The sequence below is a fragment of the Macrobrachium rosenbergii genome, chromosome 10 (assembly GCF_040412425.1).
Source record: "Macrobrachium rosenbergii isolate ZJJX-2024 chromosome 10, ASM4041242v1, whole genome shotgun sequence".
Taxonomy (NCBI): Eukaryota; Metazoa; Arthropoda; class Malacostraca; order Decapoda; family Palaemonidae; genus Macrobrachium; species Macrobrachium rosenbergii.
The window spans coordinates 22,142,776-22,158,495 of record NC_089750.1 but is presented as its reverse complement, the minus strand read 5'-3'; the positions used below and the strand labels follow the sequence as shown (position 1 = coordinate 22,158,495).

At 36.1% G+C, this 15,720-nt stretch overlaps 1 protein-coding gene across 4 annotated transcripts in view; it reads left to right on the top strand.

The window, feature by feature from the left end:
- LOC136842550 (juvenile hormone esterase-like) overlaps nucleotides 1-15,720 on the top strand; it is a 47,315-nt gene that overhangs the window by 5,405 nt on the left and 26,190 nt on the right. For 2 of the 4 annotated variants that reach the window (XM_067109989.1, XM_067109986.1), the window contains exons 1-6: nucleotides 5,601-5,716; nucleotides 7,379-7,595; nucleotides 9,926-10,078; nucleotides 10,220-10,367; nucleotides 10,517-10,702; nucleotides 10,967-11,175. In XM_067109989.1, the coding sequence (XP_066966090.1) occupies nucleotides 7,389-7,595; nucleotides 9,926-10,078; nucleotides 10,220-10,367; nucleotides 10,517-10,702; nucleotides 10,967-11,175 (903 nt within the window). In that variant the 5' untranslated portion in view covers nucleotides 5,601-5,716; nucleotides 7,379-7,388. Of the gene's footprint in view, nucleotides 1-5,600; nucleotides 5,717-7,349; nucleotides 7,596-9,925; nucleotides 10,079-10,219; nucleotides 10,368-10,516; nucleotides 10,703-10,966; nucleotides 11,176-15,720 lie in introns of those variants that run through there. The other 2 variants (XM_067109987.1, XM_067109988.1) reach the window with 2 other exon arrangements.

The following is a 15,720-nucleotide window of genomic DNA, read 5'->3' as shown; positions in this document are numbered from 1 at the left end:
TCGTAGAACGTTCTTGTTCAACTCATGTGTTGGTGTTCGTTGCTTGTCCTTTATTGCTGGAGTGTGCATCTTAGGTTCATTAGTGACAACACGACTCTCTGGAGTATTATTTATTAGTAGACGCATTATTGTAAGAACCGGAGCAACGTTGCTTTCGTAGGAAAATTATCTTGAGTGGAATCTTTGGTGCAAAATGCAAGTAAAAGAATACAGGCAGTAAATAAAATGAAAATGTAAATAGAAATTCTCTTACATGAAAATAACAAGCTTCGAAGACAGATAACAGAGCTATGTCAATACGAGGATATAAAGGAAAGTCTTACTTTATAGAAGCTGAAAATATTCAATATAACCAATTTATGCATCTGTAAGTTTAAAAGCAAAAAGAGATGTTATTTTGCTCTGATACCATTTTCCATATTAACATGCTATGGTCAGCAAGTGACGTCAGCACAGAGACAGTGCAGTACATTCTTGGTTGCTTGCAAAATCATACAGAAATTTACAGATTTCAACACATCTGCTAGTCTCTATCGTCTTTATCTTTAAGTTATGTAAATAGGACAAAGCGTGAGGAAAAAGTAGAAGGGATGCCTCTTTTGATCCTCAGTTGCAAGATGTAAGAAGATAAGGTGAGTTACACAGAGGTCGATTTTTTAACTCTCCCATGCATGACGTCACATGGTGCCCTCATCCGGTAGCTGGTGGGTAAGCCAGTACATTGCCATGGAGATATGTGGTATTTATGGATGCTGTAATACAAAAAGGGGCAATGTTGGAAGTGAAAAGGTTAGCTTTTACCATTTTTCTAAAGATCCCGAAATGTGTAGGTATAGAGTAGCTAGGGAAATTAGATAGAAAAGAGAGTGAAAGAAATATAGAAAAGAGAAAAAGTAGAGAAAAAGAGAGAGAGAGACGTAAGAATAAAAAGAGAGCCAGAGAGAACAGTGATAATGCCTAAAAGCTGTTGTTATTATTGTGGATTCAAATACGCTGACCAAGGTAGGACTTTGCACGAACTCAAAAACAGTGAGCAAATATATTGCGTCTAAAGCCATAAAAGTGGGAAGTAGTGGCCTTGCGATTGAGTTAACCAAATCATGAGTCAGCACAGCCTAAAAGCTTACATCAACCAGCTCTATAACCTGCCTTCAATAGGAGGCGTTTTCATGGAAATTCCAGGAAATTGGGGGCTGGACAAAGTGATGTACTTCAACACCCTCCAATCAAACATGCTAGGGAGGAGTCTGTCACACACCCTCCTAAGATCATCTCCAATCAAGTCCTCTAAGGAGAGTTTTGAATCACACCCACTACAGTCCTTTCCAATCAACTATTTGAAGGGGAGGCCTTGCTGACAAATCCTTCCAATAGGACTAGAAGGAGGTGGAGATTGCAGATAACAAGAGATCCGGGGGTTCAACTGTCTGGAGAGCGACAGGAGAGGAGCAGATTGGAACTGTGTCCACTAAGGGAGAGTACGTCTTCCCTCGCTTTCGTGTTACCCATATAGACTGAATCAAGTTAATTACTCCAGAGTGATTTCGTTTATACCACTGTAACCTGTTAATTTTGTACTGATCTTTATAATACTAAGTTCTTTATTAAAATGAAGAAATTATAGAACTCGTCTCTATACGCCTTCCTGAGAGTTATCAATACTTAAAATAATTTATCTTCAAGAATATACCAGTTGCAGAGAGTGAGGCGCTGTGGACACACAGAAGAATAACAAGGTAAGAAGTGAGAGACTAAAAGCATACAACAAAAGAAAAGCATTACATAGGAAGTGGGTGAACATCTGCAGAAGTGACCATATATAAACACCAAAAACGCAAGAGTGTGTTCGGCTTATTTACAACAAAGCGATTATGCAAAAAACCGAGGGCATGAAGTTCTTAACCACTGCCCTGCAAATGCTAGAAAATTGAAGGATGATGCCATACTGAACCAAAGTTTACCTCTGCATGTCACTGTTGATTCAGGTATTTAACATCTTGACTCTAGTTTGGTCTAGCCTACCTGTTACATTTAAAATTGTTGATAAATATACTAACTGTAGGCTTATATGAATACTTCTATCACTTACTGTGCATAAATACATCTTCCGTTCGATTCCTAATACAAGTAAACCATATTTCAATTGTTAAGAGTGATAAGATTGAAATTAGGGCTAGACCTACAGTATGTGTAGGTAAGAATAACTGCAAAGGGGATATACTAGTTAACACGAGAGACATGAGCATTTTATTGAAATTGTTTTCGTGTGCATGAAATGGCCGTAAAATGTATCTGGCAAAGGAAGGGGACAGTTATTTTCGAGGGAGAGAGAGAGAGATAGGAGAGCGTTGTACTTAATTGAATGGACTGTAGGTTTATAAGGATGATTCTAGCAATTGAAGGACACTTACTTTATGTAACAGCTACCATCCGATTCCTGACGCAAATTAAACATGTTCACTGGTTAAGATTGACCAAATTGGAATTAGCCCTAAACCTATGGTTGCTGAGAATAACTGCAAAGAGAAAATGTTAGTCAACACGATAGCGAGAGACAGGGCAAAATTTTATTAGAGTTGTTTTCACGTGTATGAAATAGCCAGTTATTTGTTTGGTAAAAGAAAGGGACGATTACGAGAGAGAGAGTTTAGATTTTCTTGCATATGAATAGGCCTACTTTCATCAGGGGGTTTGGAAGATGAAAGTGATATTTATTATGTCTGTATGTGTGTGTGTGTGTATATATATATAGAGAGAGAGAGAGGAAATTTTCTCCATTTCTTTTATTCATATGAATAGGCCTTTCGCAATTTTTAATACACACACACACACACACACACACACACACACATATATATATATATATATATATATATATATATATATATATATATATATATATATATATATATATATATATATATATATATATATATATATACAGTACATATGCACACACACAGACAGACACACACACACACACAAACAGAGGAAATTTACTCCATTTTTTTTTTTATCTGAATAGGTCTTTCGCAATTTTTATTGTAAGGAATGTCAAAATGATAAAATACACGTATATAAATATATATACACATATATATAATCTACATATATGGCCTTCTGCATACCTCATGAAACGTCTCCTACCTGTAACCGATGAGATTGAGAATGAGGAAGATGTCATAGGAAATTTAATCTGTGATAAAAAATGAATCTTAAAGTTATTTAGGAGGCTTCATAGTAAATAAGTTAAAGGAATAAGTATTTATCTTTAGTTTCAGCTGATATAGATGGAACAAGTGAGGATTGGATCTCATATGTAAAGAGGAAAATATTATATAGACCTTCCGTGGAAGAGTTATTCAAAACTTCCCATGGAGAAACGTTGGAGCCGGGAGTCATGGCAGTATCCAGTCTTCTCGATATTTTCAAGGAGGATATAATTAGTTATTTTTTTTAGATGCAGAATTTATTTTAGAGTGAAAATATTAAAAGGGAAACAAACATTGCAAAGTAAAGGTATAAAAAAAAATATAAAAAATTAGTCCAGTAATGTTTGGTAAACATTTGATAGAATTAAGGCAGTAATAAGGGAGTGTTAAATGAAATATAAATAAAGTTGTGTTATTTTCTTAAGTGCCTTGGTTTCCATCTTCAATGTTCAGTTTGTATTTTATACGTAAGTTTATGAAGAAATAATTATAATATTAACAAAAACAGGCTATCAACTCGAAGAGGTGTCAGCAAGTCGTACAAACGGTCAGCAAGCAAGCAACATGTCACGTCACTGCAGGCAGCAGCGCGCGTCAAGGTTCCCAGATGTCTCAGTCTACAATATCGTACCAAAGTTGTCTAAATTATCGTTTTTGTAAAAATACCGTACAGTTATAATTACACAATATCATTGTTTTCACCGATAATATTGTATTTGTATCACTAATATGTAAAGCTTAAGCAAAATTCGTAATGTATTTTCTATTTATTCATATAATAATTGAATAAAAAGAATGTGAACCAAAAACGTAAATTTTATGTAAGTTATAATATAAAACTATAAAAAATGTCTGGATGGTAACGAAAAGATTGATAATCTGTATTTAGCAAAACACGAGATGTAACGAAAAGGTTCTTTTCCTGTAAAGAAAAATCAACACTGATTTAAAAAAAAAATATCCTATAGGCCTAATATTTATGCAGGTATCACAACTAAGTATATACCCAAATTAACAATCACACTGAACCTGGCACTCTCAATATCTATATATAAAACTAGCCATTTATCCTAGAATATTCACTATAGCCTACTCTGCTATAGGCTAAGGACTAAGCTACATGTCCAGTAATGTAAACTAGACTTAACTGTAGATTAAGCCTCTAACAAACGAGCCTCCAAATTATTATATTTATATGGACCTATGTGTAACGAGCCTCCAAATTATTATATTTATATGGACCTATGTGTAACGAGCCTCCAAATTATTATATTTATATGGACCTATGTGTAAAATTTGAAATAATTGTTGATACTCATTTATAGGTCTGTAGTACATAGACCATAAAAGTTTGTAGCACCAGAAAACTATTCTGCTCTCATTTAGCCTAAAGTTACTTGATAAACTTGAGTTTGTACTTTAGTTAGTCTGGGTCCAGCAATAAATGCAATAAATCCTACACAACTTGCTGCCCAAACCACAAGCTATTTCTTTCAACATAATTATAACGACACCGTCAACAAGCCGCAACTGTTGACTCAAATTCAGATAACTGCATCATGATTCGTGACTCACCTGAAATAGTGTTGCCAGTTACTCTATCAGCACTGCCAAGCTGGACAATAATACAGTTCTCGTGGCATAGCTGTAGGCTACCCACTCTGAATCAACTTGTGCGGCCGCCAATGATCTGGCTGAAAAAAAAGGAACTTCTAATGGTAAGAGAGGAAAAGAAGACCAAATTTCTCCCTTTATTAAATTTTTCGATTTGGACAAAAAATTTGCAGAGTATCGTACATTACCAATAGATAATTTCACAATTTCGTGAATTATCGCATACCGTACGCACGGTATCGTTTATCGTAGAGGGTCAATTTATCGTATTTGTACTATAAATATCGCACGTCTGGGAGCCCTTATTCCTCTCGGCAGCCTGCGCGGTAACTCGCCTCATCCTCTTACCTCTTGCAAGTAGCGTATAGGTGCCATTTGACTTATTTAGAGTTCATCAGTAACCCGATTGTTTTCTGAACTTTGGAGTTTTTACTGATTACGGCGCTAGTAACAAAAATGTGATCATATTTTATTTTATTTGATTGTCAACCACTGATTTTGGTTGTGAAAGAAAATTAATAAATGGAATTTGCAGTTCTTTGCTTTAACAAAGCTCAGTGCCAGCGCTTAATTTTTCTTGACTTTATGTTGGTCCATTGAATACATAATATCTAATATACTCTTGCCACCTTGCGTGGCTGCTGATGCCTAACCATTTACACATCACTCTTCGAATGAAGGTATTAATGAACCTTGCGTCTACGAAGCACAAGTTACCAAGATAGTGGTTAGTTGGCATTCAACTCCAAAACTAGCGTAATCAGGCTGACTTAACTCTCGGACGGTCGGACCTCGGACGACGGACTTTCTTATCGGAGTTGGTTGCTTACTACTTCGGTGATAGTGTGTGTGTGCATTGACGTTATTTTAAAGTGCTGTTGCTGCAGTAGGTAAGGATTTTGTGTTTAACCATATTTCCCTTTATCTTGAAACACGGAAAAAACACACGCCGTTTGTTAAATATCATCTTTCATCAGGCCTTTGATCAAATCACAGTAACTCGAGGTATCCTCATACACTACTCCGGTGGCTCTCGACACCCTTGGTGGCTAATGGACGCTTGCACCAGACCTCTCCAAGTTCCCCTGTTGAGAGCTATATCTCTCCAGTTATTCTCAGGATCCTCCACTCCCAATTCTCTTAGATCTCTAAACACATTATCTTCCCATCTCATCCTCGGTCTCCCCACTGATCTCCCTTCCACTGATCCTTCCATAACCACTTGAGGCATTCTGCCCTCCTCCATTCTAACCACATGTACAGCCAACGTAACCTCTGCGATCTTACAAAGCCAGATATTAGTTGTGTGGTTAAATCTCCCGTTTCATTGTTGTACCTTCTTCTCCAAACTCCATTTATATCGTAAATGGGACCCGTTATTCTACGCAAAATGTTATTTTCAAAAACCAGTGGTCTCTATTCTTGACGTTTAGTCAGTGTCCAGGTCTCACAACCATATAGTGCTACTGGCCTGGTGTTGTAAGTTCTTAATTTGGTAGACCTTGTGATGTTTCTGAAAAAGCATCTGTTCCTTGCTGTAATTGTAGCCAGAACCTCTCTCCCCATCTCTTTTCTGGATGTTAACATACTTCCTAGATATTTAAATTCCCACACCCTCTCAATATCTCCCATATTTTGTTGTTGCTGTTGTTGTTGGTTGTTCCTTGACAACCTCATCATTTTAGTTTTACTTCCACTGAACTCTAGTCCCACTCTGGCAGCAGTTTCTTTGAATGGTATATACAAACATTCTATATTTTGTATATCTGTAACTAAGAAATCTACATCATCTGCAAATGCAAGGACTTTTGCACTTGTCTCTCCCAAGGTGACCCCACCCTCAACTTACTCGATACTCCGCATTAAACTTCCTCGATACTCCGCATAATTTTTTTCGAAAATTAGATTAAACAACATTGGAGATAGAAGGCATCCCTGTCTTAAACCTGTTTTATTTTCAAAACATTCTGTCTTTTTACTTCTCACGTGGACACAACTCTTACTATTCCTGTAGCATACTTTTACCAAGTTCATAAGCTTTTCTGGTATACCGAATCCCTGCATAACATTCCACGTCGATGGTCTATGGGTGCTTTCGTATGCTTGTTTAAAGTGTACAAAAACCCTGCCACACATCCTTAGTTAACTAAAATGTGTTTTTTCAGCCTTTTTTTTTATCCTATTTTCTCCAATTTTTTTTGTCTGCATTCAAAGTTTCTATCTGAACAAGATAATTTCACAAACTAGTTTCCGTCTCGTTTGTCGTAAATGTCAAATATATAATAATTAAAATTTAGCAAGGTTTTTGGATATTAGTACGGAATAAGTAGGTTCCTTTTATATTATTCCATAGACTTGTAACCTAATAACATTTACTCCTTTTATATTATTCCTTAGACTTGTAACCTAACAACATTTACAGATTTATATATATATATATATATATATATATATATATATATATATATATATATACGTACCCGTTTAGCATGTTTAATCTATAATATGTATACAAATTGTTAGTAAAAACTCAACATATTTTTTCTTAAAAGAAAGGTAAAAATGGGAGTTGTTGACTTTTTGTTGGTATTCGTCGCTTCGTTCCTGTTGTCAGAACTCTTAGCAACAACACAAGATGCTGAAGTCATCGTAACAACCCCTTTAGGAAAGATATCTGGATTCAAGGAGCAATCCACGAAAGGAAACCCATTTTATTCCTTTCATTCTGTACCTTACGCGGAACCACCGACTGGAAGTTTACGATTCAAGGTGAGTTGTTTGTTTGACTGAAAAAAATTGACCAAATAATCTTTACTTATCCCTCTTGACGCATTTAAAAGGTGAATACTCCAACAACACAGGCTCGTAGCAAATCATTTTCCACATTGTGATAAAAGATTGAAATTTCGTGGAGATGTAGAGTACTTCAAACTGTTTCAGTAACCTCGTCAGCGTCTAACATGTTGGACTTTGCCCTAGCTTTTATTGTGCCTGGAACGTAAGCCAGTGATTGTTTTTATTTTTTTTTTAAACATTAATATACTGGATTTGTGCGATACTACTTGATCATCTTTAAAGTCCGTTTTAGCATCACTTTCCTCAACAAGTCTTGCAAGAATGACAGTCTCAGGGAAAAATAGTTTGATGTTGGATTTCCTTGAACAACGTTAAGCCACTTGGAAACAGCAGGATACGCGCTTAGTTCAATAAGACAGTAAAATTCTTAGTTCGTAAGCCGAGAATGATTCAGTGACATGTAAATACAGTGGTCCAAGTTTTCTGGAATCATTTGTGTGAATAGTGAGAACAGGTAACATTCTAATTTAATACACCATATGACTGGGTAACAGGCATCATTGGGATTTGGTAGAAACAACGATTAATGTTTTGAAAAAGGTTATTACATAAGTGAAAAATTTTTCATTTCAGAGTAAATATATCGCATGATAGGCATCAAATATCAATCAGAAAACTACACAACAAACATACATACATACATATATATGTATATATCTATATGTGTCACACATTACCACAGGTGAAAAATAAGAAACGGGGTGTAGGTCCTGACCGGTTTCGACTTTATTTCCAAGCCATTGACGAATGGCTTGGAAATAAAGTCGAAACCGGTCAGACTTACACCCTGAAAAATAAGAAGGGTGTAGGTCCCGACCGGTTTTGACTTTATTTCCAAGCCATTGACGAATGGCTTGGAAATAAAGTCGAAACCGGTCAGGACCTACTCCCCGTTGCTTATTTTTCACCTGTGGTAATGTGTGATAAATGAATCACGTACAAAAGTGATAATAATCATCATATATATGTGTGTGTGCGTGTTTGTGTGAGGTAATTAGTTTTTTTATTAGCTACCTATTGAAGTTTGCATATAGCAACTTTCGGAGGAGAGAAGGGGCCCACCACTGTTAATCTGACTCGACGAATGTCTTGATGGCCTCAAAGCTGAGGGTGCTACTTCCGTCAAAGTAGCACCCTGGTGACCATCCTTGCTTAACAGATATATAAGCCTGTATACCTCAATTTTGAAATAGAAATTGTTCATTTGACTCAAGAATGTCACCGTGTCCTTAGCACTAACAAACATGGGGCTTCTTGTGGCTGAATAAGGAATGACTCCTTATCTTATTTCCCTTTAGGAGCCGATGTGCAGCACCTTTTAATTGCTGCATGGGATCCAATATATATAGCAATTTTTGGAAGAGTTATGGATCCATCTAGAGTTGACTTGATCAGTGGAATTTTATGCCGCCTATGATGTGTCCAAAATGGCCTTTTGGTGACAGTTTACAGTAAGGTTTGGAAGCGAAAAGTATCCTAATACAGATAACTTCATAAAAGTGGTGCCCTTTGAGCTGAAACCGTCCTACATAATATTAAAATGCATTTATAAAGGTGTGTTGTGCGTAATCAAGGAATTCAGATTTTAATATTTGCCAGTTTGATGTCAAGTTATGTTGCATAGTTATGGAGATCAGATCTGGAATCATTAATTAAGAAGAGTATATTGAAAATGTGTTATTATATCTGGTGATATGCTACTTAGAACACAATAAGACTGTCAGAAGTTTAACGATTAGATCACAAAACTCTTTGATTTTCTTATGTCATTCTGTTCCTAAAGTTTAAAAGTACTGAATTTCTTATGTCACCCCGCACCACTCTGGTCTTAAAAGTTTGAAAATGTTCTCTATCTTTAGGAAAATTGATTCTAATCATCTGTTCGTTTATGCCTCACCAATATCGCAACTATGAGCAATAAATTGTGGAAAACTCTTTGTAGTTTGTTATGTTTTATCAAATTGCTATGCGTTTGACTGCTGTTTTATTTTAAGAGTTTCATCATTGAATGATGTTAAATATAATTTCTTTACCCCCAGAGTTATTTATTGTATTTATTTTCATGTTCCTGTGCACTTCAAGATTCAGAAAATTCGTAACTGAACGCTGCACTCTTACACTTGCTGTTAAAGCGTGGATAAGCTACAGTACTACTTTATTCCTTCGATGTGGAAATGTGTATTTTGAATCTCCTTTACTTTTCACTTACAATATGCACTAACAATTAACATTCGTTGTTTCAGGACCCTGTCCCTGTCGAAAGTTGGACTGGTATAAAGAATGGATCAGTAATTCCTCCGCCTTGCCCTCAAATACCGTTTATTTTAGCTACATTGAGGACTCCAAGCTATATTGGAGATGAAGACTGTTTATATTTAAGCATATTTACCAACAAGGTCAGTTACAGTTTTGGAAAACTGATATATAAAATCAGGTGAATTTTGAAAGAACAATGTAATTTGACCGGTCACAAGAAGAACTAATTAGCGTGACTTTTGTTCAAGTAGCTTCATTATGATGCCTTTCCTTTCCACCAGCCAAATGAAGAAGACGCTGCCTTACCAGTGATGGTCTTTTTCCATGGTGGAGCCTTTTTTGCTGGCGGCATCAACCGATATACCCCATACGTTCTCCAGAATGAAGGAGTGGTATTCGTTCTGATTCAGTATAGGCTTGGAATTCTAGGTGAGTATTTGTTTTTCTGTTAAAGAAAACATTTGCATGCAATGAAATATGTGACTGTAATGCCCTTTCATTTTCTGTTGGAAAATATTAGTAATCTGCTTTACAAAAATATTATGATAATCTGAGCATAATTTAGTGTGTCCACACAGGCTTTCTTTCCACCGAAGATGACGTCATCCCAGGGAACTTTGGTGTGAAGGACCAAGTGTTAGCTCTGCAATGGATGCAAGAGAATATTCATTACTTTGGTGGTGATAAAACTCGTGTCACTATATTTGGAGAAAGCGCTGGTGGAGCCTCTGTCCATTTTCATGTTCTTTCGCCTTATTCCAAAGGTATGATAAAACTAACTGAAATCATTAAAAATTCTTTTATGAGGACAAACTGTTGTTCTATGGCATGTTTTTAATTAAGAACATTATTTTCTTTGAAGTTTGACTGTAAATGAGTATTTGTGTAATAGAAATGAATACCGATGGTTTCATCAAGAAGTTAGTCAGTTTAAGTGGATTTCTCCTCTCATGCTAGATGAGGATTTGGAATTCCAGTGTTACTAACAGACCTTTTTCATTACTGACAGACTTTCTTTCCTCTCGCAGGGCTGTTTTCTGGAGGAATCATGCAGTCTGGAACATTACTTAACCCCTGGGCAATGGGTGGTGCGTTTAGGGAAGTAGCAATGTACACGGGAAAACGCTTCGATTGTCAAGGTTTAAGCGCGCCCAGTGAGCAAGCCAGCGAATCTCTTCTTTCTTGTCTTCAAAGGATTGATGTTGTTAATCTTACTCTCAGCCTTCAGGACCACTTTGTAAGTACTAATTAATGTTACATTATAAGTGAATTTGATCATGGTTAGTTTGGAGCATTAAGAGAAGATTCCACATTACTTTAGATCAGAATTGTTTTTAACATAGAATTTAGTATTTGCGATAACAGTATTGTGCCATTTTGTGTTAAAACATGTCATTAGGTCATGGATCTCTGTTTTAGGTTCAAAACAAGACATATAACATGAACAATAACTCCCAGGCCTGCTTACCGCCAAGTATTTTTAATGGCGTGGAAGAAATAGCATCATTGTTTAATAATCTGCGTTTTATTTAGCATGTTTAGTTATTTTGGTAATTCCGGGAGCATTGTTTAGCGAGAGTTTTGAAAACACGCTTAGCAAAAATGAAATTTCCAGCCGTGCTGAGCTTCATGTAAACAAACCGACGATAGGAAAGGCATTAGTCACCTTTTTCTGATCTTAGAGAGGACTTAAATAAAGATTGCCATAAGAGAGTAATTTTAGCTTCATTGGGAAAAAAATTGTTCGTAAATGAAGGACACAATGAAAATACCTCCCAAGCCCATAGGCATTCGTTTTCAACAGTCCTGAATGCTATTCTGGTCCTACCCGATACGTTAACATTGTGTCATGGAAATTTATGGGGGCATACTATATTTTGCATTTATTCCAGTGTTTGACAGTTATCTTGTGCATGAATTACTAAATATCTAGTACACATTTGGTATGAGAAGCAGTAGTATTCGTTTTCTTCTTTTTCCTCCATGATATGCGCGCTCATTTTCTCAGAGGTCCAGGTGTTACAGTCGATTGGTCAATTGATATGATGCAACGGGAGGAAGCGAGCTTGTGATCTACTTCATAGTTACTATTAAGAGAAGTTCCTCTGTGATTTAAAGCAAACATATCAGTGAACAGCAGCTAAAATCCCGTAGGGGGTTAGGGCCGTCAGCGCACCTCATGCGGTGCAGTGTAGGCATTACTTACGGTTCTTTGCAGCGTGTCTTCGGCTGCAACCCCTTTCACTCCTTTTACTGTGCCTCCTTTCATGTTCTCTTTCTTCCATCTTACTTTCCATCCTCTCCCAACAATTGATTCATAGTGCAACACCTTTCAAACCTTTTACTGTCAATTTCCATTTCAGTGCTTGGCCTTTGGCCTAAATTCTATATTCAGTTCAACAGCAGCTAAAATATATAAGTGGGCTAGAATGTGATTTATTTAAATACACAGAGGAGTGGTGTGAGATCTGACGGAGTTAATCTAGTAGGCTAGTATTCTCAGAAGGGCGTTGGCTGTTGAGAGAGGAGGAGATAGTGGTCAAAATGCGCCTAAGACTAGAGAGTGGAATTCGCGTGACGAATGGGACCTCCAACAAATAAAACCCTGTAGCTTCAGGCAAGCCCCTCGAAGGGAAAATGTCTTCGTAGCTCACTTAGGGGGAGGTGGACTCTGTTTGAGCGATGTTTGCAATTTCACGGAGATGGCTGGAGAGGATTTGGGTCAATAAGAGCTGCGTTAGTGTTTGGAGGGACATTGGCAATAACTGGGCTAATCTTAATGGGTGTCAGAAGGTTGTTTGCAGTAAACAAGGGGTATTTTTTTTGTATATCACCAACTACTCGTATATCTCTTTCCTTGCAAAGAGAGAGAGAGACATTTGTCTAGTCACAAGGCTTACTGGCCAAGCCAGCAGCCAATCAGAAAAATGTTTTAGATCATTAACTTACTATCCGACTAGTTTACGAATGTTAATGGCGTAATCTCGTTCTGATACGTCCCACTATGTAATAGTTCCATGAACTATTACATAGGTTTAAGAGGATAGAAAGTGTTTAAGTGCATAGAAAGTGTTTATAACATTGTGGGAAAGATTAATAACAGTGTGGGAAAGGTTTATAAGAGTGTGGGGAGGGTTTATAAAGCCTTAAAATACATACATATAGAGTACATAATAAAATAAATATAAGGTCACTACTTCATATTCTTCTGTATTTGGATGTTATGCTTGGTAGTGACAAGCTTATGAAAAAAGTGTGACTGAATTGAGAAATTAGGGGGGCAAGCGGTATTGCAATTACATAAGTATCTAAAATGTGACCAGTAGTGTGTGTGTGTATATATATATATATATATATATATATATATATATATATATATATATATATATATATATATATATATAAAGTATTAAACTACAAACGTCCTTTAATATCAATTTGCTCTACTTCGGAAGTAATATATTTTCATAAATGTTACCAAAGGGGGAATTTTGTAGTTGATAATAAGTTCGTCGTCCCGTGGCTTTGAACCAACGAAAGACAAGAACTCAGGACTACAGTGATGTGGCTGACGCCTTTACCCACACGGCCAACAAGTGAGGTATAAGTTGATACCGACCCTCGCCTACAAATACCCGTCGAACTCAGGTGTTTGTATTTAGAATTGGTATCAACCCACCTCTGCCATGCTGACCATTTAGTGCGTTTGTCGCGCGTATCCATATTATGAATGAATTTTTTCACGTCACCGTGATTCATATACAAGCTTTAAGCTACAAACGTCCTTTAATATCCAATTTGCTCTACCTCGGAAGTAATATATTTTCATATATGTTACCGAAGGGGAATTTTTTAGTTGATAATAAGTTCATCGTCCCATGGGCTCGAACCAACGAAAGACAAGAACTCAGGACTACAGTGACACGGCTAACGCCTTTACCCACAAGGCCAACAAGTGAGGTATAAGTTGATACCGAACTCAGGTGTTTGTATTTAGAATCGGTATCAACCCACCTCTTGTCTTTTGTTGGTTCGAGCCCACGGGATGACAAACTTATTGTCAACTAAAAAATTCCCCTTTGGTAACATATATGAAAATATATTACTTCCGAGGTAGAGCGAATTGGATATTAAAGGACGTTTGTAGCTTAATGCTTGTATATGAATCACGGTGATGTGATAAAAATTCATTCATAATATGGCTACTTGTGACAAACGCACTACATGGTCAGCATGGCAGAGGTGGGTTGATACTGATTCTAAATACAAACACCTGAGTTCGACGAGGATTTGTAGGCGAGGGTTGGTATCAACTTATACCTCACTTGTTGGCCGTGTGGGTAAAGGCATCAACCGCATCACTGTAGTCCTGAGTTCTTGTTTTTCGTTGGTTCGAGCCCACGGGACAACGAACTTATTATCAACTGAAAAATTCCCCTTCAGTAACATATATGAAAATATATTACTTCCGAGGTAGAGCGAATTGGATATTAAAGGACGTTTGTAGCTTAATGCTTGTATATGAATCACGGTGATGTGATAAAAATTCATTCATAATATGGCTACGTGCAACAAACGCACTACATGGTCAGCATGGCAGAGGTGGGTTGATACCAATTCTAAATACAAACACCTGAGTTTGACGGGGATTTGTAGGCGAGGGTCGGTATCAACTTATACCTCACTTGTTGGCCGTGTGGGTAAAGGCGTCAGCCGCGTCACTGTTCTTGTCTTTCGTTGGTTCGAGCCCACGGGACGACGAACTTATTATCAACTAAAAAATTACCTTTCGGTAACATATATGAAAATATAATACTTCCGAGGTAGAGCAAATTGGATATTAAAGGACGTTTGTAGCTTAATGCTTGTATATGAATCACGGTGATGTGATAAAAATTCATTATATATATATATATATATATATATATATATATATATATATATATATATATATATATATATATATATATATATATATATATATATATATATATATCCACCACCATATTGCGGTCCACTCACCCCGGTCTCACTGCATTGCAGATTTTTTAATTTAGTATATCTAAAATTGTATCGGATTTTTCGCTATATTGCAGGATTTTTGGTATTTATTATTTATATTTTTGTGGTAAAATAAGCATTTTTTAACATTGTGGGAAAGATTAATAACAGTGTTGGAAAGGTTTATAAGAGTGTGGGGAGGGTTTATAATGCCTTAAAATACATACATATAGAGTAAATAATAAAATATATATAAAGTCACTACTTCACAGATTTTCGCCTATCACGCGGGTTCTAGAACCTAACCCCGATAGATTTAGGGGACGACTGTATATATATACATATATATATATATATATATATATATATATATATATATATATATATATATATATATATATATTATATATTTATATATCATATATATATATATCATATTTATATATCATATATATATATATATATATATATATATATATATATATATATATATATATATATATATATATTGTCACAAACGTCTTTGCCATTTGTATTGATTTTCCCTCTTGATTTTTGCTTATAAGTTAAAGAAAATTATTTTTCATTTTCCTTATGTGAATTAATGTACATTTCGAAAGAAGTACTAGTTGTTTTGATGTTTTCACACTAAGCATTCCCATGTTTTCACAGGATCAGTTAAGCCAATGCAAGTGTTTAATGAGAAACTAAATACCACGAGTCATTACCAATCTGACCTGACCCTAGTAATGCAACCCTAAGGTGACATTCTTAGCAGCTT